Source organism: Tachyglossus aculeatus, chromosome 1 (assembly GCF_015852505.1).
Source record: "Tachyglossus aculeatus isolate mTacAcu1 chromosome 1, mTacAcu1.pri, whole genome shotgun sequence".
Taxonomy (NCBI): Eukaryota; Metazoa; Chordata; class Mammalia; order Monotremata; family Tachyglossidae; genus Tachyglossus; species Tachyglossus aculeatus.
In genome coordinates this window covers 119135692-119162889 of record NC_052066.1, presented here as the reverse complement: position 1 = coordinate 119162889, position 27198 = coordinate 119135692, and the positions used below count along the sequence as shown (strand labels likewise).

Here is a 27198-nt window from a genome sequence, read left to right as displayed (position 1 = left end):
TTTTGAGCACTGACTTTGTGCAGAGCAGTGTAACTAAGCACTTGGGAGAGTACAACACAACAATATAGCAAAGACATTCCCTGCCCACAATAAGCTTACAGTCTAGAAGGAGAGGCAGACGTTAATATGAATAAATTACAGATATGTACAGAAGTGCTGTGGGGCTCAGAGGTCGGGGTGGTGAATAAAGGGAGCAAGTCAGGGCGATACAGAAGGGAGTGGGGAAAGGGGAAATGAGGGATTAGTCAGGAAAGCCTCTTGGAGATGTGCCTTCAATATGGCTTTGAAGCCAGGGAGAGTAATTGTCTGTTGGATATGAAAAGGGAGGGCGTTCTGATTCAGTGGGGGGCATGGTCAACCTTTTTCCATCTTCCTGGCAGACTCCTGGCAGAGGAAGGGGAGACCGGGGGAGCCACATGACCTCTCCGGGGCTTCACGCACTCACTGCCAGGATTCTGCCGTTAGAATGGAGGTATATGAGGAAGGGGCAAGGATCCTCAAAAATCTCCTCAAAAATCTCCAGTGGCTACTAATCAACCTACGCATCAGGCAGAAACTCCTCACCCTGGGCTTCAAGGCTGTCCATCACCTCGCCCCCTCCTACCTCACCTCCCTTCTCTCCTTCTCCAGCTCAGCCCGCACCCTCCGCTCCTCTGCCGCTAATCTCCTCACCGTGCCTCGTTCTCACCTGTCCCGCCGTCGACCCCCAGCCCACGTCCTCCCCCGGGCCTGGAATGCCCTCCCTCCGCATGTCCACCAAGCTAGCTCTCTTCCTTCCTTCAAGGCCCTACTGAGAGCTCACCTCCTCCAGGAGGCCTTTCCAGACTGAGCCCCCTCCTTCCTCTCCCCCTCGTCCCCCTCTCCATCCCCCCCATCTTACCTCCTTCCCTTCCCCACAGCACCTGTATATATGTATATGTTTGTACGTATTTATTGCTCTATTTATTCATTTATTTTACTTGTACATATCTATTCTATTTATTTTATTTTGTTAATATGTTCTGTTTTGTTCTCTGTCTCCCCCTTCTAGACTGTGAACCCACTGTTCGGTAGGGACTGTCTCTATATGTCGCCAACTTGTACTTCCCAAGCGCTTAGTACAGTGCTCTGCACACAGTAAGTACTCAATAAATATGATTGATTGATTGATTGATTGATCCAGTGGTGTTTCTGGCAGCTTAGGAGTGGTGGGCTAAAAGCTGGAGCCTTGATGATATCAATAACATGGCTAGGATTTTTATTTTTTCCAAAGGGCTACGTCAGTGTGCCTGAGACTGCAAATCCTAAGTTCACTCTTCACTCCTCTAACTCCAACCTACTCACTGGGCCTTGCTCTTGTCTTCCCTCCTCCTAAATAGCCGACATACACCATTCTCCCCATTTTCAAAGCCATTCTAAAATCACAACTCCTTTAGGAAACCTTCCCTAAGTGTTCATCTCTTCACTTTATTTCCATCTCTACTGCATCACTTATGCTCTTGGGTTCGTACGCATACTCATCCCATCCCAACTCCCCAGCAATTACATAATATGCTTATACTAGATTGTTTCCTCTTCCTGCAATTAATTTTAATATCTGTTTCCCCAAGTACATGCATGTTTCTTGAGGGCAGGGGTTGTGTCTACCAACTGTATTGTATTCTCCCAAGAGCTTAGTACAAAGCTCTGCACACATTAAGTACTTTAAAAATACCACTGATTAATTGTCAGTAGCATTGAATCCCTCCAAAACTGGACCTCTGTCACTTACCTTCTCTGTGCCTCAGTTACCTCATTTGTAAAATGAGCATTAAGTCTGTGAGCTCCCCATGGGACAACCTGATCACTTGTAACCTCCCCAGTGCTTAGAACAGAGCTTCGCACATAGTAGGCGCTTAATAAATGCCATCATCACTATTATTATTATTATTTAAGAGAAGCAGCATGGCTCAGTGGAAAGAGCACAGGCTTGGGAGTCAGAGGTCATGGGTTCTCATCCCAGTTCCGCCGCTTGTCAGCTGTATGACTTTGGGCAAGTCACTTAACTTCTCTGTGCCCCAATTACCTCATCTGTAAAATGGGGATTAAGACTGTGAGCCCATGTGAGACAACCTGATCACCTTGTATCCACCCCATCATTTAGAACAGTGCTCCGCACATAGTAAGCGCTTAACAAATGCCATTATTATTATATATCCACACAATTTTTGGCTCTAGAAGGCGTTGGGTTTATAAAATCCCAGGCCCTGACCCTAGCTATAATAATAATAATGGTATTTATTAAGTGCTTATTATATGCCAGGCACCGTACTAAGCACTGGGGTGGGTACAAGCAAATTGGGTTGGATACAGTCCCTGCCCCACGTGAGGCTCACAGTCTCAATCCCCATTCCAGTTGAGGGAACTGAGGCACAGAGAAGTTAAGTGACGTACCCAAGGTCACACAGCAGACAAGTGACAGAGCCACTCTGACTCCTACAGCTGTGCTCTACCCACTATGCCATGCTGCTTCTTGACTCTTGACTATGATTCTTGGCCTTAGCTCCTGAATTGCTTACACAACTACAAGGCTTACAGACCAGTGAAAGATGGCACCAGGGATAAGCCCAGGACTCACTCTCTTCCCCATCCTAGAGCAGTGGGGCAGAAGCTGGGGAGCAGGATCACAATCCCAGTTTTGCACTAGCCTGAGAGCAGGGGTTAAGGTTTGGTGACTGACAGGAGGGGCTGAGTCATCTAGAGGAAGCTGCTGGAGAAGTTATTATTATTATTATTACATTAGTTAAGCACTTATTATGTGAGGCACTGTTTAAGCACTGCGGTAGAATCGAGTTAATCAGATGGGACAGTCTCTGTCCCACATGGGGCTCACAAGCCAACTATCTCCAGATCTGGGTTACAACCCCGGGATCTGGCTCTGAGTGCCTACACACACTATTTCCTAGTGTATTTCACCTCAGTAACCCAGAGATAGTTCCATAAACTAATACCCAGAAGGATACTATCTGGTTTAATGAACTAAGCAACAATAAGGTTCAGGAGATGCTGCCACTGATTTTTTGAGTGTTTCTGTTTCTCACTTGTTTTTCATGTGAAAAATGAGCATAAAGAGTTGACTACCACTGAGCTTCTGGGAATGATATCTGATCAGTCAATGCCACGTACTCACTCATATTAAAGTTACACAAAAGTTCCGTCATCTTAAAAATACCAAACCTGGCTCAGCCCTCCTTGTCAGAGATAATGACGAGGATGAAAACGATCAAATATTTTGCAGTTGCAGCAGTTATATGTGGTGGTAAACAGACTGAGACCTGGAAATGAAATATACCCAAAGATTTCCCACAAATGGAAAACCTCTCACCACCTTGTCTTTCATTTCTTTGCTATTTTCCTCCTGGAAGTTACATCTAATAGTGACCTACTGTCACAAATACATGCCACTTTTACCTTTAATCAAAAGAGGAAATGAAAAAATCTGTTGTTAAAACAATTAATACAGTATTGTTTGACAAAATTTCATAAAATGATGAAGCATGTTTGAAAGACTAAAGGTTGCTGTGAAATTTCACCAAGCTATTTGGGGAGAGGAAAAGGAGGAGGAAAAATCCTATGATTCTTCCAACAAAATGTCATCCAGCTTCACTGCTTTTCCCAAATGGATATAGATGTTCAGCCCCATTTGAAAACGGATAAGGTTACAACACGTAAGTGGCTTTTGTATTTCTTCCCATTAATATTACTCACGGTTAAAGGAAGTATCAGTGCAAGGGAAGTAGCTTGGCCTAGAAGAAAAAAGCATGTGCCTGGGAATCAGGAGACCTGGGTTCTAATTCTGGCTCTGCACCTGCATTCTGTGTGACCCTGGAGAAGTCTCCTAACTTGTCTGTTCCTGTTTCCTCAACTGTAAAATGGGATAGCTGTTCTCATTTCCACTTAGACTGTGAGCCCCATGTAAGACATGGCCTATGTACAACTTGATTACCTAGAATCCATCCTAGTGTTTAGACAGTGCTTAACATAAGCGCTTTACAAATACTACAGCAAGAAAAAACAAGGAAATAAGATCTTTTGGGGAACCTGAAAGAATAAAACGCAACCTTTCCTTTGCATTCCACTTCTCAAACCAAGAGTCGAGAGAAAATAACAATTTCTGGGGGTTGCATGGGGACTCCAAATTTGTTTTAAAACTCATGACTAGTCATTTTTTTATAAATGAGAGCCTTTTGTCTAAGTGGTCTGTTACCAAGTATCTAGTTCAATGCTCTGCACAAAGTAGGTACTAAGAAATCACTGGTATATTCCCATTAAAAGGCTATAAACAACTGAGGTATAAAAAACTGCAACTAGCAAATAATGACCTACTTTCAGCAATTAAGGCTTTCACCCAATAGATTGGGTATTTGAAACCATTTGATTAGGAAACGCTTTTTCACACACTTCTTCCACCTCATGTCTCCGTTACAAGGAATCCTGCTTGTAACCTTGGCTTCACTGACATTATCCTCCTCTGGTTCTCTTCCTATTTCTCTGGCTGCTCCTTTCTTAGTCTTCTTCTCAGACTCCTCCTCTGCCTCCCACCCTCTTAACTCAAGGCTCAGTTCTGGGTGTCCTTCTATTCTCCATCGACACCGACTCTGCAGATTATTCCCAAATTTACCTCTCCAGCTCTGACCTCTTTCCTTTTCTGCAGTCTCTCATTTCCTCCTGTTTTCAGTCAGTCATACGTATTTATTAAGCACTTAATATGTGCAGAGCACTGTACTAAGCGCTTGGGAGAGTAAAATACTTCCAGGACATATCTAATTGGATGTCCCATCCTCCCTGTTTTCACCCACAATGTAGTTACCACCACTACTCTAATCTTGGTATTACCCTAGACTCATCTCTCTCACTGAACCCACATATTCAGTGTCACTAAATTCTGTCATTCTACTTTCACAACATTGCTAAAATTTGCCCTTTCCTCTTCATCCAAACTGCTACCACACTGATCCAAACACTTGTCCCATCTCCCTTGACTACAGCATTGGCCTGCTTGTTGACTTCCTTGCCTCTTGTCTCTCCCCACTTCAGTGCTGTGCAGATCATTGCACCCCCCACTGGACCACCCCCTTCTCCTCAACACGTTATCTGACCTTGGCTTCACAGACTCCGTCCTCTCCTGGTTCTCCTCTTATCTCTCCGGTCGTTCTTTCTCAGTCTCTTTTGCAGGCTCCTCCTCCCCCTCCCATCCTCTTACTGTGGGAGTTCCCCAAGGTTCAGTGCTTGGTCCCCTTCTGTTCTCAATCTACACTCACTCCCTTGGTGACCTCATTCGCTCCCACGGCTTCAACTATCACCTCTACGCTGATGACACCCAGATCTACATCTCTGCCCCTGCTCTCTCCCCCTCCCTCCAGGCTCGCATCTCCTCCTGCCTTCAGGACATCTCCATCTGGATGTCCGCCCGCCACCTAAAGCTCAACATGTCGAAGACTGAGCTCCTTGTCTTCCCTCCCAAACCTTGTCCTCTCCCTGACTTTCCCATCTCTGTTGACGGCACTACCATCCTTCCCGTCTCACAAGCCCGCAACCTTGGTGTCATCCTCGACTCCGCTCTCTCATTCACCCCTCACATCCAAGCCGTCACCAAAACCTGCCGGTCTCAGCTCCGCAACATTGCCAAGATCCGCCCTTTCCTCTCCATCCAAACCGCTACCCTGCTAATTCAAGCTCTCATCCTATCCCGTCTGGACTACTGCACTAGCCTTCTCTCTGATCTCCCATCCTCGTGTCTCTCTCCACTTCAATCCATACTTCATGCTGCTGCCCGGATTATCTTTGTCCAGAAACGCTCTGGACATATCACTCCCCTCCTCAAAAACCTCCAATGGCTACCGATCAATCTGCGCATCAGGCAGAGACTCCTCACCCTGGGCTTCAAGGCTCTCCATCACCTCGCCCCCTCCTACCTCACCTCCCTTCTCTCCTTCTACTGCCCAGCCCGCACCCTCCGCTCCTCCACCACTAATCTCCTCACTGTACCTCGCTCTCGCCTGTCCCGCCATCGACCCCCGGCCCACGTCATCCCCCGGGCCTGGAATGCCCTCCCTCTGCCCATCCGCCAAGCTAGCTCTCTTCCTCCCTTCAAGGCCCTGCTGAGAGCTCACCTCCTCCAGGAGGCCTTCCCAGATTGAGCCCCTTCTTTCCTCTCCCCCTCGTCCCCCTCTCCATCCCCCCGCCTTACCGCCTTCCCCTCCCCACAGCACCTGTATATATGTATATATGGTTGTACATATTTATTACTCTGTTTATTTATTTATTTATTTATTTTACTTGTACATTTCTATCCTACTTATTTTATTTTGTTGGTATGTTTGGTTCTGTTCTCTGTCTCCCCCTTTTAGACTGTGAGCCCACTATCGGGTAGGGACTGTCTCTATGTGATGCCAATTTGTACTTCCCAAGCGCTTAGTACAGTGCTCTGCACATAGTAAGCGCTCAATAAATACGATTGATTGATTGATTGATTGATCATTGTACTAAGCACAGGGGAGAGTACAATAATGATAAATTTGGTAGATATGACTCCTGCCTACAAGGAAATTACAGTCCAGTTGGGGAGACAGTAATTGAAATAAATTACAGATAAGAGGACAAACACTCTCCCAATCTTCAAAATTCAGTCCACATCTCCCCACTCCTCAATCCACCTCCATATCAAACAAAAACTCCTAACCATCAGCTTTAAAGCACTCAATCAGCTCCCCCCATCCCACCTTACTTCACTGATTGCCAACTTCAACCAAGCCGGAACTATTTGCTCCTCCAACCCAACCTACTCAATGTACCTCAATCTTCTTCATCTCACCGCCAACCCTTTGTCTACATCCAGTCTATGACCTGCAACACCCTCCCTCTCTATATCCGAAAGGCAATCACTCGCCTCACCTTCAAAGCCTTATGAAAGTCACATCTCCTCCAAGAGGCCTTCCTCAGGCATGCTTTCATTTCTCTTACTCCCTGTCCCCTCTGCATCGCCTTTGATCTGTATCTGCTAAGCACTTGATATTCACCCCGTCCTCAGCCCAACAGCACTATGTACATATCCATAATTTATTTTATTGTCTGTCTTCCCCTCAATACTGTGAGCTCCTTGTGGGCAGGGAACATGTTTAACAACTCTCTGGTACTGTAATAATAATAATAATGATGGCATTTATTAAGCGCTTACTACGTGCAAAGCACTGTTCTAAGCGCTGGGGAGGTTACAAGGTGATCAGGTTGTCCCACAGGGGGTTTACAGTCTTAATCCCCATTTTACAGATGAGGTAACTGAAGCACAGAGAAGTTAAGTGACTTGTCCAAAGTCACACAGCTGACAATTGGCGGAGCCGGGGTTTGAACCCATGACCTCTGACTCCAAAGCCCGTGCTCTTTCCATTGAGCCACTCTGCTTCTCTGTACTCTCCCGAGCACTCAATACAGTGCTCAGCACACCGTAAGCACTCATTAAATACCATTGTTTGATCGGCTGACTGAAAGTGAAGCCACGTTTAAAGAAACAAAATATAGCATTGCAGCGCACTCGTATTTTTCCGAAGCTCTTTTACATTACTGATCTCATCTGATCCTCACAGCCTCCCTGGGACATAGTTTTATTCTCTCCATGTTACAGTTAAGGTGGTTAGGTCACTTGCCCAAGATCAAGTAACAAGCCACGGGTAGAGCTGGAATTAGAACATCTGATGACTGCCAAGTGCTAATTTGGGAAGATAGTCCGACAGCCGCAAGGTATAGACCAAAGCAGGGAAGTGACTGGAGACAGGGAGATCAGCCAAGAGACGGATACAGTAATATGACTGCTCGTGATGTGAGAAGAACTTGAATGAGGTGGGTAGCTGTTTGGAAAGAGAGGAAGGGGTAGACCCAGGAAATGCTGCGGAGGATGAACCAAGAAGATTTCTCAGTTGGTAGAATGTTAAAACTGAAACAGCAAGAAATTGAGGATGATACTAAGATCTGTGTCAGGGAAGATGGTGGTTTTAGTCAGAGATGGGCAAGTTAAGAGTGCTTGAGATAGGTTGTTTCTTCCTGTCCAATTCCTGTTCTGAATTTCCCTTCATTGTAGACAGCACCATCATCCTTCCTGTCTCACAAGCCTGTAACCTTGGCATTATCCCTGACTCATCTTTCTCATTCAACCCGCATATTCAGTCTGTCACCAAAATCTGTCCGTTCTACCGTTGCAACATCGCTAGGACCCACCCCTTCCTCTCCATCCAAACTGCTTCCAAGCTCTTATCCTCTCCCGTTTGGGCTACTGCATCAGCCTCCTTGCTGACCTCCCTGCCTCCTGTCTCTCCCCTCTTTCACTCTGCTGCCCAGATCATTTACTGAAAAAGTGTTACACATATCTCTTCCCTCCTCTAAAACCTCTGCATCATACAAAAATTCCTTACTTTCAACTTTAATCAGCACTTCCCCACCTACCTTACCTCACTGATTTCCTACTATGACAACCTACAAACTTCATTCCTCTAATACCAACCTCCTCGCTATGCCTCAATCTCATCTCTCTCACCCCGACCCTTGCCCACATTCTCTCTCTGGCCCAGATTTCCCTCTCCCTTCAAATCTAGAGAAGCAGCGTGGCTCAGTGGAATGAGCCCTGGCTTGGGTGTCAGAAGTCGTGGGTTCTAATCCCGGCTCTGCCACTTGTCTGCTGTGTGACTTTAGGCGAGTCACTTCATTTCTCTGGGCCTCAGTTTCCTCATCTGTCAAATGGGGATGAAGACTGTAAGCCCCATGTGGGACAACCCGATCACCTTGTATCCCTCCCCAGCACTTAGAACAGTGCTTTGCACGTAGTAAGCGCTTAACAAATCCCATCATTATTATTATTATAAACCTAACAAACACTCTCCCAATCTTCAAAACCCTCATAAGACTCTATCTCCTCTACGAGGCCTTCCCTAAGCCCTCAATTTCCCTACACCCCCCACCCCTGCCTTGATTATCTCCTTGGCATGTCTGTATCCCTTGAGCACTTTGATATTCACCCGACCCCAGCCCCACTGTACCTAGATATCCTTATACTCTGCCTTTTCTGTTATCTGTAATTTATTTTAATAATCATCATCATCAATCGTATTTATTGAGCGCTTACTATGTGCAGAGCACTGTACTAAGCGCTTGGGAAGTACAAATTGGCAACATATAGAGACAGTCCCTACCCAACAGTGGGCTAACAGTCAAAAGGGATAATAATGGCATTTATTAAGCGCTTACTATGTGCAAAGCACTGTTCTAAGCGCGGGGCGGCGGGGGGGGGGGGGGATATAAGGTGATTAGGTTGTCCCACGTGGGGCTCGCAGTTATCATCCCCATTTTACAGATGAAGTCGCTGAGGCTCCGAGAAGTTAAGTGACTTGCCCAAGGTCACACAGCAGAATGTGGTGGAGCCAGGATTCGAACCCATGACCTCTTACTCCAAAGCCTGGGCTCTTTCCACTGAGCCACGCTGCTGTTTAATAACTGTCTCCCCCACTGGACTGTAATTTCCTTGTAGGCAGGAATCATATCTACCAAATTTATCGTATTGCACTCTGCCCTGTGCTTAGTACAATGATCTGCACAGAGTAAGCACGCAACAAATACCACTGAATGACTGACAGAACACCCAAGAGGAAATGTCCTGGAGGTACGATGAAATGCAGAACTGTACAGCTGGAGAAATATTGGGGCTGGAGGTTTGGATTTGGGAATTATTTGCAAGGAAGTGTAGTCATGAAAGCAGATGAGTTCCCACTTTAGCATCTGCCATCCCCTCAAAACATTCTGGGTGCCTAGTTCATTTTGAAGTTTTCGATTTTGATTTCCACGGTGCACTTCGCTCAAGCCAGATGGCACACCAAGCAAAGCCAAAAGAAGCTGCTCTTTATCCTTCCTGGGCAGTGAATGTCCACCTATATCTAATCACTAAAATGTCAGGGCTTTTAGAGGAAGGCTGCCCATTTTTATAGCTCTCATCACCAGGACCAGGAGAACCATTGTGGGGTACTTGGTTGATAATGTTTGTTCAGTAGAAAGTTGAGGCTCTCATAATTCACACAGTGGCTCTCCTCTCATTGGCCTTGTAACCAGGGGGAGTCAATTTGGCAGAAAAGGCAAGAGCTATCTTGCCTCCCCTGTTCCTTATCGTTCTTTTACGAGGCTTACTGCCCAGACCATATGCCCTTCCCTTCTCCAAATCTCTCCGTCAACCCTGGGAGCCAGAAGCCTCACTTACAGGACCCCCGCTGTGGAAAATCAAAGACAACCCCAATATCCAATTGCTAACTTGGACTGATATTAAGAAGTATTCCGAACACTAAACAATCCAGTGTAATCCTCTTGACTTCTGGCACAGGAAAGGAACTGAACCCCAAAACATGGTAGACATTTGCCATTTACTTCTGGATGTTAGAGATTCATTCATTCAATTGTATTTATTGAGCGCTTACTGTGTGCAGAGCACTGTATTAGCGCAGTATTAGTACAGAGAAGCACTGTACTAGCACAGAGAAGCAGCGTGGCTCAGTGGACGGGCTTTGGAGTCAGAGGTCATGGGTTCAAATCCCGCCTTTGCCAATTGTCAGCTGTGTGATTTTGGGCAAGTCACTTAACTTCTCTGGGCCTCAGTTCCCTCATCTGTAAAATGGGGATTAAGAGTGTGAGCCCCCTGTGGGACAACCTGATCACCTTGTAACCTCCTCAGCGTTTAGAACAGTGCTTTGCACATAGTAAGTGCTTAATAAATGCCATTATTATTATTATTATTATTATTATTATTACTAAGCACTTGGGAAGTACAAGTTGGCAACATATAAAGACAATCCCTACCCAACAACGGGCTCACAGTTGTAAATCACACAAATTTACTGGGAGAAATGATCTTAGTTTTCTTCATTTAGACTAAAGTCAATACTTAGATAACTTTTTTGAGGGCCACAGAGTCTTTCCATACTCCTCGCCCGGGATCATCATGAGAATTTGAAGACACTCGGGTTTCCTGCTGCCTGTTTAGAATAGAAGATCCGTAGGCGTTATAGTTATCTTCCGTTACTCAGGGGATTAGCTTCATTCCTTGGACACTAATGAACCTAACCCACCACTCGTTTTGGATCTACCCGACTTGCGAAATCTGGAGTCGGTGAAACTCGGAGAGCAGAGAGATGTGAGGGAATAGGAAGTAGTAGTGTTCCTCATGACATGTAAAATCCTGACTCTTGTGTTCCCTCCACACCCACTGAATTCCAAACTAACCTTCTGACATTCTAAGAGTCTTAATCTCCGCTGCAATTTCTCAAACCCTGGCAGGAGCAAGAGAACACCATGGATGTTTATAAAGTTTCCGGACTTCTTTGATCGGGGCCAGTTGAGTGAGCAGTTAGGCTCTGGCAGGCCACAAAGGGTCTCCTTCAAATGGACGTCTGCCATCAGGTCCCCCTGGAAGCCTACTGCCCCCGAGGTCTGCAGCTCTGAGCGCCTCCGGATGTCAAGGTTTATGGAGAGGCGTTAATCACAACTAACAGGTGGGGTTCTTCAAATTCTTGTAGTCATCCCTCCCCCACCCCCCCTTTTTTAAAAAAAAGAGTTCCAAATCTTCAGAAGGCCTTATAAATTATGTCAACATCAACAGTTCCGTTAATGTATCATAAAAAAGTCCTCCTGCACAAGTGTGAAATTCAACTTTTAAGGTGCACAATATAAGTTTATTACATATGGCTTTTTTATGGTTTTTTGAGAAGCAGCGTGGCTCAGTGGAAAGAGCATGGGCTTCGGAGTCAGAGGTCATGGGTTCAAATCCCGGGTGCGCCGCTTGTCAGCTGTGTGACTTTGGGCAAGTCACTTAACTTCTCTGTGCCTCAGTTACCTCATCTGTAAAATGGGGATTAATAATAATAATGATGGCATTTATTAAGTGCTTACTATGTGCAAAGCACTGTTCTTAGTGCTGGATTATGATTCTGAGCCCCACATGGAGGGGCTCTTCACTTTGTATCACCTGATCACCTTGCCTCCTCCCCAGCACTTAGAACAGTGCTTTGCACATAGTAAGCACTTAACAGATACCAAAATTATTATTATTATGGTACTTGTTAAGCACTGTGTGCTCAGCACTGTACTAAGCACTGAGGTAGATACAAATTGGACACATTCCCTATCCCACAGGTAGGACAGGGACAGTAGGACAGTAGTGGATAGAGCCCGTCCCGGGAGTGGGAGGATCTGGGTTCTAATCCCGGCTCACTTGTCTGCCATGTGACCTTGGGCAAGTCACTTCCATGGGTCTCATCTGTAAAATGGGGATTAAGACTGTGAGCCCCAAGCTATTATCATTATCTACCCCAGCACTTGTAACAGTGCCACATAGTAAGCGATTAACAAGTGCCATTATTATTGTTATAAATAAGGAGGGAGGAGGATTTAATCCCCATTTTATAGATGAGAAAACTGAGGCACATAGGTTTGTGGCCTGCCCATGGTCACCCAGATAAATGGCAAAACTGGGATTAGAACCCAGGTCCTCTGACTCCCAAGCCCATGCTCTTTCCACTAGGCCATGTTGCTTTATTGAAAGCTTTCAGGATAATACGGAAATAAAGGAAATTGGGGGAGGATGGGGTGTCCAAATGTGGCCATCAGTTCCTCTTAAATGACTTAATGAAGCGCAGAACTGATAACACTCATTTCCTGCTAGAGGAAGATTTCGTAGAAGTATTATTTGTGGCAGTTCAGTGGACTGAAAACCACTGGTCTGAGGTCTTTCTGATGGTAATTAAAAAATAATAATTAGTCACATGACTGACCTGGGACCCTGCCCAATTGTTAGGAAGCACCTGGGAGTGGGCAGGATGCTTGCAGTTCTAAACTTACTCTTCTCACTGGGGTCCTCTTGGTTTCCAAAGTGGACTGGCTAAACTAGCAGTGGAACATGGAATATTTTGAAGCTTCATTTTAATCCCCTAATTAGAGAATTTGCAGGGCATGTATCAAACATCTTAGGCTCTGCTAACAGATCACCAAACTAACCTCTAATTTTTCCAACCCCCCAAAAAAAGTATGTGACTTCCTTGATATATAGTTTGCCTGGGTACCTTAAATTAGAAAATGAGACAGAGAAAAGCAAGATGGAGAAATGCTTTCTTCACTACCTCTTGCTAGACTAAAAAGCAAACTGTTTTATGTATACCATCATGGCAGTTTCCAGAGAATAATGCTATCACCAAAGGAGGAAAAGAGATTGCCTTATTTAATGGCATTTGTTAAACATTATGTGCTAGCATTATACTTAGTACTACTGTACTAAACGCTTGGGTAGATACAAGCTAATCAATTTGGACACCCTCCCCACAGCACCTGTATATATGTATATGTTTGTACGTATTTATTACTCTATTTTATTTGTACATATTTATTCTATTTATTTTATTTTGTTAATATGTTTTGTTTTGTTGTCTATCTCCCCCTTCTAGACTGTGAGCCCGCTGTTGGGTAGGGACCGTCTCTATATGTTGCCAACTTGTACTTCCCAAGCCCTTAGTACAGTGCTCTGCACACAGTAAGCACTCAATAAATACGATTGAATGAATGAATGACACAGCCCATGTCTCACAAGGGGCTCAGTCTTATTCCCCAATTTACAGATGAGTTAACACATACAGAGAAGTTAAGTGGCTTACCCTTCAATCTGCGCATCAGCAGAAACTCCTCACCCTCGGCTTCAAGGCTGTCCATCACCTCGCCCCCTCCTACCTCACCTCCCATCTCTCCTTCTACAGCCCAGCCCACACCCTCCGCTCCTCTGCCGGTAATCCCCTCCCCGTGCCTCGTTCTCACCCGTCCCGCCATCGACCCCCAGCCCACATCATCCCCCTGGCCTGGAATGCCCTCCCTCTGCCCATCTGCCAAGCTAGCTCTCTTCCTCCCTTCAAGGCCCTACTGAGAGCTCACCTCTTCCAGGAGGCCTTCCCAGACTGAGCCCCTTCCTTCCTCTCCCCCTCGTCCCCCTCTCCATCCCCATCTTACCTCCTTCCCTTCCCCACAGCACCTGTATATATGTTTGTACATATTTATTACTCTATGTATTTATTTATTTTACTTATACATATCTATTCTATTTATTTTGTTAGTATGTTTGGTTTTGTTCTCTGTCTTCCTTTTAGACTGTGAGCCCACTGTTGGGTAGAGACTGTCTCTATATGTTGCCAACTTGTACTTCCCAAGCGCTTAGTACAGTGCTCTGCACACAGTAAGCGCTCAATAAATACGATTGATTGATTGATTGATTACCCGAGATCACACAGTAGACAAGTGGAAGAGCCAAGATCAGAATCCGGGTCCTTCTGATTCCCAGGTCAGTGCTCTTTCCACGAGGGCATGCTACTTCTCTACTTGCCAGATACTTCTGGTAAGGGCCTACCATCTTGAGAGGAATGTGCAATTGCCATCTAGGGCCAAAAGAGGTTCCCTCTTTATTTCAAATAACTACAATGTACAATTTGCCCTGGTATTATTGCCAGCAAGGAGATTTGAACTTTGGTCACCTTCACCTGTCTATTGCTATACTCTCACAACTGATTTGTAAGGTGCTCAGAGTACAGTAAGCGCTCAATAAATACGACTGATTGATTCTAAAGCCCAAGACTCATAAGACCTTAAAACTGCCCTGACTTGATATAGGGGTTTCACTATGGCTGAGGCTCTACTTTTGTGGCCAGTTTTTTTTGTTTCTTTTTTAAAAAAATTGTAATTTGTTAAGTGCTTTCTGCCAGGCACTGAACTAAGTGTTGGGGTAGATACAAGCTAACAGTCCATGTCCCACATGGGCTCACAGTCTTAATCCTCACTTTACAGATGAGGTTACTGAGGCACAGAAAAGTGAAGTGACTTGCCCAAGAACACACTGACAACAAATGTCAAGATTAGAACCGAGGTCCTTCTGACTCTCGGGCCTGTGCTCTATCCCCTAGGTCACACTGTTTTCAGTTGTGGTTTGTGCATGGTTACAAAAGCCTAATAATTGTAAATTACAGTAACCCAATTTTAAATATTTGAGAATTTGCCTAATCAATCAATCAATCGTATTTATTGAGCACTTACTGTGTGCAGAGCACTGTACTAAGCGCTTGGGAAGTACAAGTTGGCAACATATAGAGACAGTCCCTACCCAACAGTGGGCTCACAGTCTAGAAGGGGGAGACAGAGAACAAAACCAAACATATTAACAAAATAAAATAAATAGAATAGATATGTACAAGTAAAATAGAGTAATAAAAGCTTCCTAATATTTTTACCCACACATACTCCCCATGATTCTTGCCAATTCTTTTCAGATGTGAAAATCTCTGGATTCACAAATTGTGCTATTCAAGTTTGTAATTAACCAACAGTCTAAACCATTAACCATTCCATTCCCAAGGCTTCAACTACCATCAGAGGCAGTGAGGCTTCATGGAAATAGCTTGGGAGTCGGATGACCTGGGTTCTAATTCTGGTTCTGCCACTTAGCTGCTCTGTGACCTTGGGCAACTCACATCTACAAAATTGGGATTCAATTCTGCTCTCCTTCCTACTTACACTGTAAGCCCCATGTGGAACCTGATTATGCTGGGTCTACCTCAGTGCTTAGTACTTTGCTTAGCACATAGTAAGTGCTTAACATATAATTATTATTATTATTACCACAATCTCCACATGGATGATTCCCAAATCTACCTCACCAGCCCCAACTTCCCACCTGGGCCACCTCACATTTCCTCCTGCCTTCAGGATATGTCTACCTGGAGGTCCCAATGACACCCCCAATTCAACATGCCCCCCAGAGGAACTCATCTTCCCACCCCAAACCTTTCTTCCTCAACACCATTGACACAAACATTATCCCAGTTTCACAAGCCCAAAACCATAGTCCTGCCATGTCCCTTCTTGACTATCAGCCTCCTCTCTGACCTGCTCCAGGTTCTCCTCTCTGCAGTCCATACTTCATTCCGTTGCCCAGCCCATTTTTCTAGAACAAGTGTTCTGTGTAGGTCTGCAAAACATTCCAATCATTGCCCATCTGTCTTTGGTCTCAAGCAGAACCTCCTCACCCTTGGCTTTAAGGCAATCAACTCTCACCCCTCTAACCTCTTCCACTACAACCTAGCCTGCACACTTCACTTCTCTAATGCCAACCTACTTGCTATGCCTCAATCTATCGAACTCCTTATTCATGCCCCTCCCTCCTGCTTGAAACTCCCTTTCACTTTGTACCTGGCATATTACCACTCTCCCCATCATCAAAGCCCTCCTAAAAATCATATCTCCTCTGGGAAGTCTCCCCAGATTAATCTCATCTCCCCACCTTCTTCTCCTTTCTTACTGCATCACTTAAGTCTGTACCCACCCTTCTACAAAGCACTTAGTCACCCATTTGTATGTCCAGAGCACTTACATACCTATTTATAATCACTTGTTTCCCCTATTTGTAATTTACTTTAATGTCTGTCTCCCCCACTAGATTGGAAGCTCCTTGAAGGCAGGGATTGTGTTTGTGCTCAATGCGATTGAATAAAAATGACACATTAATGTTTTGATGTGCCACACAGTAACAATAACCATTGTTACCATACAGTAACAAAAACATGAATCCCTGTTTTTTGACAGTCTTTACTACACAATGCATTATTTGGTAACTCAACTGAGAAATAAACCAAAATTAATTTTGCATATTGAGCTGCAACATAGAATTGAAGTAATGATTTCACCAAACTCATGCACCCCTTTGTGCAATAGACTTACCCCATAAATTATGACATTCCAGTTTATTTCCTATCTTTCAGGCAGGTACATTTCTTTCCAGTTTCACTTATTTTGTGGGTTGCAGCAAAACCTGATATACCTGCAAGACTCATGAATTACAAGACATATAACTAAAAAAAGGAATCTGGACCAGGAATGGTCAGTGCTGTTTGAAATCAGCTGCCTTTGACATTGTGGACCATTCCTTTCTCCTCAACACGTTATCCAACCTTGGCTTCTTGGACTCCATCCTCCCCTGGTTCTCCTCTTATCTCTCTGGCCGTTCATTTTCAGTCTCCTTTGTGGGTTCCTCCTCTCCTTCCCATCCTCTAACTGTCGGGTTTCCTCAAGGGTCAGTTCTTGGTCCCCTTCTGTTCTCCATCTATGCTCACTCCCTTGGTGACCTCATTCACTCCCACGGCTTCAACTGTCATCTCTACGCAGATGACACCCAAATCTACATCTCCTCCCCTGTTCTCTCTCCCTCCCGGCTCGTATCTCCACCTGGATGTCCGCCCACCACCAAAAACTGAACATATCCAAGACTGAGCTCCTTATCTTCCCTCCCAAACCCTGTCCTCTCTCTGACTTTCCCATCACTGTGGACAGCATTACCATCCTTCCCGTCTCATAAACCCACAACATTGATGTCACCCTTGACTCTATTCTTTCATTCACCCCACGCAATCCAATTCGTCACCAAAACTTTCCGGTCTCTTCTTCACAACATCGCCAAGATCCACCCTTTCCTCTCCATCCAAACTGCTACCTTGTTGGTACAATCTCATCCTATCCTGACTGGATTACTGCATCACCCTCCTTTCTTATCTCCTATTCTCCTGTCTCTCCCCGCTTCAGTCTATACTTCACTCTGCTGCCTGGATTATCTTTCTACAGAAACGCTCTGGGCATGTCACTCCCCTCCTCAAAAATCTGGCTGGCTATCAACCTTTGCATGACACAAAAACTCCTCACTATTGGCTTTAAAGACCTCCATCACCTTGCTCCCTCCTACCTTACCTCTCTTCTCTTCTTCTACAGCCCAGCCTGCACACTCCGCTCCTCTACTGGTAACCTCCTCGCTGTCCCTCGTTCTTGCCTTTCCGCCGTCGACCTCTGATCCATGTTCTACCTCTGGCCTGGAATACCCTCCCTTCATACATCTGCCAAAATAGCTCTCTTCCTCCCTTCAAAGCCCTACTGAAAGCTCACCTCCAGGAGGCCTTCCCAGACTGAGCCCTCCTTTTCCTCTTGTCTTCCTCCCCTCCCCATCATCTCCACTTCCTCCCTCTGCCCTACCCCCTTCCCCTCCGCACAGCACTTGTGTATATTTGTACATATTTATTACTCTATTTTATTAATGATTTGTATATATCTATAATTTTATTTATCTATTTTGATGGTACTGACACCTGTCTACTTGTTTTGTTGTCTGTCTCCCCCTTCTAGACTTTGAGCCTGTTGTTGGGTAGGGATTGTGCATCTGTTGAGGAACTGTACTTTCCCAACACTTAGTACAGTGCTCAGTAAATACGAATGAATGAAATCAAACTCTCAATCTCATACACACACCCCTATATGTCTATAAATCTACATATATAAATTTATATATACACACATAATAGGAATCAGGCTAATTTAATTGAATCATTTTTAATATTTACATTTTAATCTTGGCTGTACAACGCAAAAATATGTTCGATCTTTTCAAAAAATTTCCCTGGGTCACCTAAACTATATACAGATATTTACACAAAGGTACTCCTGTTTAATTCTATCGTGCACTCCATTACTCTTTAAACAGCTGAATGCAAGTAGTAAACACATTAAAATGTGTATTTACATTCAGTGTGATTCACACTTCCTTCAAGGGGAAGAAAAAAAAAATCAATGGAAGACAAATGTTTCTGTATCACAACTGTCCATTTTAGTGGCAACTATTCTGCACGACAGTCTATTTGGTAAAGAAACAATTTCAGTAGAAAGCCCCTCAGTTTCCCAAAGTAAATTCACCTTCACATCTTCGTGCTAGATTGTGTATTCACACATTTTTAAACTAAATTGTTTTCATCTGCCCAAAGGGCAGGTTAATGCAACTGTACACAAGTGAGCTATTGAAAAAATAAACAAAAAAACAAACCCCCCCCAAAAACACCCTCATAAATGTCATCAGGGCAGATCACACCCGTAACTCTCCTATTGTTTGAAGACTCACACTTCAATCATTTGTTTGACAGTATAGGAAGAAGTCCCAACTAGCCCACCAAACGGGTCTTCCAGTGTTCATCAATGATGTATTGCAGTTTTCCGCTCCAATCTGTAGAAAACATCAGTCTGAAAAAGAACACATAGCAGGGAAGAGAGGGATTAAATGGCACGAAGTTCCACTGTTGAAAATATGATACAGGCTTGGAGAGCCAAAAGCATGGACTAAACAGAATCCCAAGCGCTCAGTATGGTGCTCCGCAAACAGAAAGCATTCAATATATATCATTGATTGATTGATATCCCCTACCCGCTATGGTGAGGTGTAAGCCTAACAGTCCTGTGCAACATTCACTTTGCCCCCGCCATTGGAAGGAAAGGCAATGAGGAGAACACACAGCATTACGACACTTCAAACAGTGTAGTGCTTCATGTCAGCGAGCCCCAATATGTCACTATGCAGGGTTTTCCTATTCCTAAACATTACTTAGTACTGGATATTTTGTGCCATCTGAAGAAAGATAATATATGCGTAACAAAACCGCATGAATTACCCATTGTTCTACTTCCACGTTTTCCTCTCAGGTTTACAAGCAAAGCTTGACGATGTTGGCTTAGCTCAACAGAAACATGTGAGTCACAGGTGCATTCTGCCTTTGCTGTATTCGGTTTAACTTTTTGACCTGTATTTTATTTTGACACCCACTGACAATGTCTGCTGTTGATTACCCGCTGGTCAACTCTGACTGTGATTAAAACACTTTCTAGGCACTTCAGATTCAGGTTTCAATAGCAAGTGTTCTGTAATAAAGCTCCTCTAGTTTTTAACTCAAAAAGTTACCCACCAAATGATCACCTATTATTCATCCATGCAACTGATAATTCGCTTGCCCACTGGCATAGGCCTTGAAACATTTTACCGTGGAAAGGAAAATAGAATTAATTAACCCTACTCGGGCCTGGTCAAGGTTGTTTGTGGGCTGGTAAAATTAAATCTATATTAATCTTAATCCTGGGACTAGAATGTATTTCACTTTCTCAGCACATCAAATTGCTTCCCTTATTTACCATGGTCCAGGTGTACTGCAGACTTGCTTTCCGATGACGGTGAGGTCTCCATGTTTTCAAATGTTTTGGAACCTGGATTACCCTGCTCCACTTCACACAAATAGACATCAATAGGTCCTTTTGTGCTTTTTATATGTACTTCTATACAATCCTATGAAAATATAATGGTTCACAAAAGGGCATTAAATAACTAAAAAGAAAATGAAAGAATCCGATAGCTTACTTTATTTTATTCTACCGGGGAGTCCTTCGGACATATTTAGATTCTTTCCATTTATTTAGGGTCATAGAGACAAGTGTGAGAAAATTAAGTGGGAATATTATGTGAAAAAATTGGCAGCTCCATAGAGCCAGCTAGTAAAGCTAAGAGAGCTGGAGTTCAAGCTCTACAAGAAGATCCACCCATTTAATTCCTGATAGCCACTTCTTTATATGAAACTTCTCTATTAAGTAGCTTACTTATGTACATTTTGGAGACAGATCCTTAGGAAGCACAATTTTTTAAAGTGGAATTTGGGGGATGGAGAGACTGGTTTTGAGAAGCAGCACAGTTTAGGGGAAAGATCCCAGACCTGAAGGTCAGGAGACCTGGGTTCTAATCCTGGTTCTACCAGTTGTCTGCTGTGAAATGCTTTGGCCTTGGGCAACTCACTTGACTCCTCCGTGTCTCTGTTTCCTCTGCTGTACAAAGGGGACTGAATATTTGTTCTCCCTTCCTCTTCGATTGTGAGTCCCACGTAGGACACGGACTATGTCTAATCTGACTGCGCTGTTATCTATCCCAGTGATTAGCACATTAAGAGTTTAACAAAAAACACAATCATTAAAATTTCTAGTCCTTAAATTAGTGGTAGTGGAACTTGAGGAAGCACTTAGTAAGCACCCATTTGATGAAGTACACTGTACTAGGCCCTTGGGAAATGGCCAAAGTCAGCCTGGAGTCCAGATATCTACCACTGGTGTACTGCTGCGTGAGCAGATGACTGGAGGAAGCGAACTGTGGACAGCATGCAGGGTGGTGTGAGACTGACCGAGGAACTGAGACATGACAGAGTTGAGTCTGGCCGATAGAGAAGTAGTTGACGGTGTGGATTTATGCATTAAGGAAGAAGAGTTGGGCTAGGGAGTCAGAGGGATGTGATGGTCAGGAATTGTTGTGGGCAGGGAACGGGTCTGCCAAGTACAGTGCTCGGCACATTGCACGCACTCAAATATCACTGATGATGATGGTGGTGGTGAGGGTTAAGAGTCTCTGTGTGGGGAGGAGATGGGAGAGGACAATTTTATGGGGGAAGAGAGGTGTGGGAGATAAGGTAAGTTAGGAGGTTATGGATGGAGAGTGGGATTTCAGAGTTGGTGAGGTTAGAGACAATTCAATGCCTAATAGTGACGGGATCCAGCATGGGACCACGTAGGTGAGGGCTGAAGTAGGATGGAGCAAGTCAGTCAAGTTAAGGAATGAGAGGAAGCGGGCTCCTTGGGGGCAGCAACAGGAATATTCACCAAGACATGGAAATCCCCAAGGATCAGTGTAGGGAGAAAAAGAGAGAAAGAATGAGCATGAAAAAAGCATCAGAACTGCTCAGATAATTGGAGGTGGGACAAGGGAGGTAGAAAATGACAGCACCTAATAGTTTTAGTGGTTGGTGCAAATGGATGACTTGGGTTTCAAAAGGAGAGAAGGTGACGGATGGATGGGAGGTGGGGGAGGATGTCAAAGTGGTATTGGTGGGGCAACTCCCCTATTCCCAGGGAGTTGGTGGGGCAGGAGGGAGATGAGGTTCCCTTGGAAAGAAGGCATGCAAGACAGTGTCTTCTACAGCAAACCAGAACCTAAAGTATACTTACTTCTTTGGGAGCTGGAATTTCCAGTTTGGTTTCTTCTGGAGCCTTGACAGCAATAACAATCTGTTCATGGAAGGCCTGAATGCTATGGATATCTTGGTAAGTCACATAGGCTAGCGTACCATTGGTTAAGGAGTCTCCAAACTAAGTATCAAAGCCACCAGATTATATGCCATTCATTTGAGGGGGTAATTAACAGGTCAGGAATAGGATGAACAAGAATCATGAAATAATCAGAAAGATGATCTTTACACCTACTGATTCAACTGAACATGAAAGGTTTCAACGTACTTCTTTAAAATAATTATGGTCTCTGATTCTTATTCTCCAATTTTAATTTGTGACCACCGTTACTATAGAGTTCCTTAATTTTCATCCACATCTGCATAAAAAGGTGGCTAATAAATACTTCCAGTATCTCATAAAGCACAAGAAACATGAAGGATATGCACCAGGCTACCAAAATATGACTTTTAAACTTGGAAGTATCTTGGAATACTTGTAATCATATTTCTAATCAAATACAGGAAGGGAACATAACTGTTTTTAACTTTAAAGCTGAATAATTTAGTCACCTATGAATCATTAAAATAAATTATTTTTTTCTCCCAATAATGATCTCTCAAAACTAAAATCTAATGCAATGTGGCGGTCTATGTTTCTGCATCTGACACTTTCCTACTATAGTTCGGGTTCTTTGTCAAACCTGCAGACCCCTCAATTCTGCATTCAAAAACATACAATTTCTTTAACTTTCAGTGACAAAGTAACTGAGTGTACCGAGTTAATAAAGGATATTTAGCATTTTCTTTATCGTCTGTTAATTCAAATAGTTGGTGGGCACAATCCTTAATTAACTCATCCAGGGCTTCTTCCATTGCTGATAGATCAGCAAGTTCATCTCTTAGTTTCTCATACTCTAGAACTCTTCTCCCAATATTGTCAAGATCAATTCCTCTTAAAAAAAAAAAAAAGAGACAAGAAGTAAATATGAAACTAAAACACAAAAACAAAAAACCAATAAACAGACAACAAAAAACATTGTTTGGAAACACAAAACAATGTTCTCTGGACTTCCAGTGTCAAGCCAAGCTCCTGACAGTCTTATACATTAAAGAAGTTAATCTGCTTTGTTAAATCATCAACTTCTACTTCAATACACTAATTGTATAGGATAGTGACATGGTTGTGTTAATGAATTCCATAACTACACTGCACTCAATACTATAGCATGCTCTTTTGGAGATAATGCACTTCTGGAAGATTTTGAAAGATTACATTAAAACACTTTGAAAGTAAGTACATAAGGTGCATTTAGAAAACAAAAGAAATCAAAAAGCTATTTCACAGGCCATGGAGCACTACAGCCAAAATCAAAGAAAATCTAGACGTCAACTCACACCCACTGGATTAGGTTTTTGGATCTTTTCTGAATAAGGTTGATTCCATCTAATACGTTGGTGATGTCATACACCCTTCGTTTCCGTACTCTCAAGGTTGTTGCCACCTCATTTAAATCAAGAACACCATCAGGAGCAGACTTGATAAGATCCATAAATTTTCGGGTCAAATAAACCAGAGACACGTCGTAACGGGGCTTTGTCACCTTCACAGTCCCTGGGAAAACAGATCCAAAAGACTCTGTGTGGGTGAACTTCAAGCAACAGTAACAAATATTTCAGGACCTTTTAAAAAACAAATAGGTTAAATCTTTCCCCATATCATTAAATTATGACAGACAACAGCAAAGCTCCCAACAGAAACTGACCTAAGCTGCTTTTTTCGAGTAGGTAGGACACCAAAGACTAAAAACAAATTATGCTTTTAAGAATGCTTTCTCTAAAATCATGGAAATGGGTGTGAGTGAGCTGAACACTTGCAGTGAAAAGCTAACAGTAATTTAAAGAGGGTCCCTTCAGCACCCCTGGCACAAATTCTACTTAAAAAAACAACAAGAGAAAAAAAGTCCTTAAATGGTGGGATGACTGTTTAGCCATCTTTCATTATCCACTATAGGGATATGGTGGAATGATGACAGAGGGTTTTATTTCCTTTTATGCCCCGAATTGTTGGAAGAACATTTTTACATTTTCTCTCTAACTGTTCAGTTATTCTTTAGAAAAAAAATCCGCCTCTAGCCTATTTTTGAGTTTCCCAAGCAAAACCGTTCAGGTTCATTTTGTATGGTGACTTGACGAGCTCCTTAGACGACACCACACTTGCTATGAGTTTTCATCTTCAAGTATGGTAACTGCTTTTGACAGATTTTGAAAAAAAATCTGTTATAAAAATAAGTTCTTTTCTGAATCCTCCTCCCACATAACATACCACAGGTATCATGCTTCAGAGAAAAGGCTACAAAAACATGTTGGCATGCTGCCACACCGTAACAACAGTAGTGCCCTGTAAGCTTCAGCTGACCTCGGCTGCAGTTGGGCAGCAGTCACAGTACCTAGCTCGCCTCACAATTGCACGGGGAGTGAGATGGTTCCCGACCTTTCTGAAATCGCAAATCCTCTGGAGCAACTTTTCACATGCCTAGTACGGCCTACGGTGATTCTCTCCGCTTGTGGGCTGTGGGCTGGCTAACTGAGCTAAGTCACAATTCAGCAGCCCACTCCCTCCTCTCTAAAAGCCAAGTTGGCCAGTGTAGCTGGGCCAGTCCCAGAATTGTAGCCTGCGCTACACTCTTCCACATTCAGCGCTTAGAACAGTGCTTTGCACATAGTAAGCACTTAACAAATGCCATTATTATTATTATTATTATTATTAGACCTTTTACCTAAATGGCTGCAGTAGCTATTTGAGATTGTTCGCTCATTTCAAACACCAGAGCACTCCATCCCCCCATCTTACCTCCTTCCCTTCCCCATAGCACCTGTATATATGTATATATGTTTGTACATATTTATTACTCTAATTATTTATTTATTTATTTTACTTGTACATATCTATTCTATTTATTTTATTTTGTTAGTATGTTTGGTTTTGTACTCTGTCTCCCCCTTTTAGACTGTGAGCCCACTGTTGGGTAGGGACTGTCTCTATATGTTGCCAATTTGTACTTCCCAAGCGCTTACTACAGTGCTCTGCACATAGTAAGCGCTCAATAAATACGATTGATTGATTGATTGATTGAAGGGTGTTGAGGTGTGAGCACTTTCAGGTGTGGGTAGAGGTTAACTAAGACTGATCCCCACTGTTTCCAATTTGGAATTTTGAGGACTGACAGTGCAACGCATCACAACTCTGGTTGAAAGAAACAGGTGTATTAAAACTGGGAATTTTGCTCTGCATAATAGCAAACGCTCAATAAAAGCACTGATTGATTGATTCATGGCAGTCATTGTGCCTTTCACGGCTGCTACAGCCTTTTTACAAGGGGAGGAGAGCTCTACAAAAGCTGGAAATTATTGGCTTGCTCCGTGACCAGAGAATTCTGGTGTTTAGGGGCAATCCAGGCATAATCCAGACTGGAAGTGAAGCTAGGTCAAAATTAAAGACAACTCAGGCCTCACGTACAAAGAGGGCTGTCAAGCATATGTGGTTGCCCTCATGAGATGCTGGGAGTTTTAATTCCAGAAATATAAAAACATGGCACCTGCACAGGATGGCACAGAGCCCTGGAATTGAAGTCTGGATCATTTCTGGTCCAGAGCACTCTGAAGACCATAACATCTTCCCTCTGGCATTTGAACCATGGGCAATCCAGCCTTGCAGGCTGGGTTGGTGTGCATATTATCACCAAATTCTCCCAGGAAAGTGTAGAAGAGGCTGAGGTCCACGTTTAAGGGCTCAATTAATAAGGGCATGAGGAATGAGGAAGAATATAATAAAGGGAACACTACACGGAGAACTTCAAAAGAAAGCAAAGCCCTCTTCTCTGGTTATACCAAGATCAATCAATCAATCGCATTTATTGAGCGCTTACTGTGTGCAGAGCACTGTACTAAGGGCTTGGGAAGTACAAGTTGGCAACATAGAGAGACAGTCCCTACCCAACAGTGGGCTCACAGTCTAAAAGGGGGAGACAGAGAACAAAACCAAACATACTAACAAAATAAAATATATAGAATAGATATGTACAAGTAAAATAAGTAAATAAATAAACAGAGTAATAAATATGTACAAACATATATACATATATACAGGTGCTGTGGGGAAGGGAAGGAGGTAAGATGGGGGGTGGAGAGGGGGGCGAGGGGGAGAGGAAGGAAGGGGCTCAGTCTAAGATCAAAACTTTCATTCTTCAGAAATAACAAAGGAATCTCTGCTGATATCAAGACTACTACTACATTCTCACCACGTTAGAAACACAGAACATTTTAAGATTAGTGGTTGTCCCACTGGCTTCCTCCTCTTCCCTTCGAAAATCTTAACACCATTAAATTGATCCATGGCTTCTGCCAATATGAAATTCAAGTTCTACAACAAAGAAAACATTCTAAAGTTACATACTTACTTCTCCTGGTCATAAATTCTGAATGAATGTTTTTCGGCAACTGGAAGGAAGTGAGATATGATAGTAAATATTCTTTCAGGAACTTAAAGAAAGAACAAATAAGCCCACTCCCACCTAAAAACCATTTAAAAAACTTTCTCCTGCTCAAGAAAGTCTCAAAAACATATGATACAGCTGGTGATTTTGCGGGTCCCAAAAGCAGTATGCAGACCAGCCTAGCATGCAGAAATGAGGAGCCGGGTTGCTCTCCTTGTGCAGACACTTTAGAAAAACAAGAAGCATAACAGGAAGATTCAAAAACACTGACAGATGCGATGGGCAATAAACATAACAGCGTGGCCAGGAACAATTTTCACAGCAACACGATAAAGAATGTAATGACGGTCAATCAATGGTATTTGTCGAGTGCAGATCACTGTACTAAGCGCTACGCAGAGTACAATATAAAAAAGAGTTAATAGAGACAATCCCTGTCCATGATGAGCTTCCAATCTAGAGGGGGAGACAGGCAGTAATTGGTCTTTTTAAGATACAGCCCGTTGTTGGGGAGGGATTGTCTCTGTTGCCGAATTGTACTTTCCAAGTGCTTGGTATAGTGCTCTGCACACAGTAAGCGCTCACTAAATACGACTGAATGAATGAGGCTCTTCAATCAATAAAAATCAGTGGTCTTGATTGAGCGATTACCACTACTAAATATGGTTCTTGTTAAGTGCTTACTACGTACCAAGCATTAAGTGCTGTAGTAGAGACAGGATAACCAATTTGAACAGAGTGTGTCTTCAGCATGTGCAGAGCACTGTACCAAGCGATTGGGAGAGTACAACAGA

The 27198-nt window shown here is 43.5% G+C and overlaps 1 protein-coding gene across 6 annotated transcripts in view; it reads right to left on the bottom strand.

Moving 5' to 3' along the window:
• Positions 1-18425: 18425 nt before the first annotated feature.
• E2F6 (E2F transcription factor 6) overlaps positions 18426-27198 on the bottom strand; it is a 30075-nt gene continuing 21302 nt past the window's right edge. For 4 of the 6 annotated variants that reach the window (XM_038749539.1, XM_038749522.1, XM_038749557.1 and 1 more), the window contains 6 exons: positions 26369-26408; positions 23307-23523; positions 22705-22863; positions 21910-22024; positions 20062-20212; positions 18426-19122 (listed from right to left, as the gene is read on the bottom strand). In XM_038749539.1, the coding sequence (XP_038605467.1) occupies positions 19118-19122; positions 20062-20212; positions 21910-22024; positions 22705-22863; positions 23307-23523; positions 26369-26408 (687 nt within the window). In that variant the 3' untranslated portion in view covers positions 18426-19117. The remainder of the gene's footprint in view (positions 19123-20061; positions 20213-21909; positions 22025-22704; positions 22864-23306; positions 23524-26368; positions 26409-27198) is intronic. The other 2 variants (XM_038749531.1, XM_038749547.1) reach the window with 2 other exon arrangements.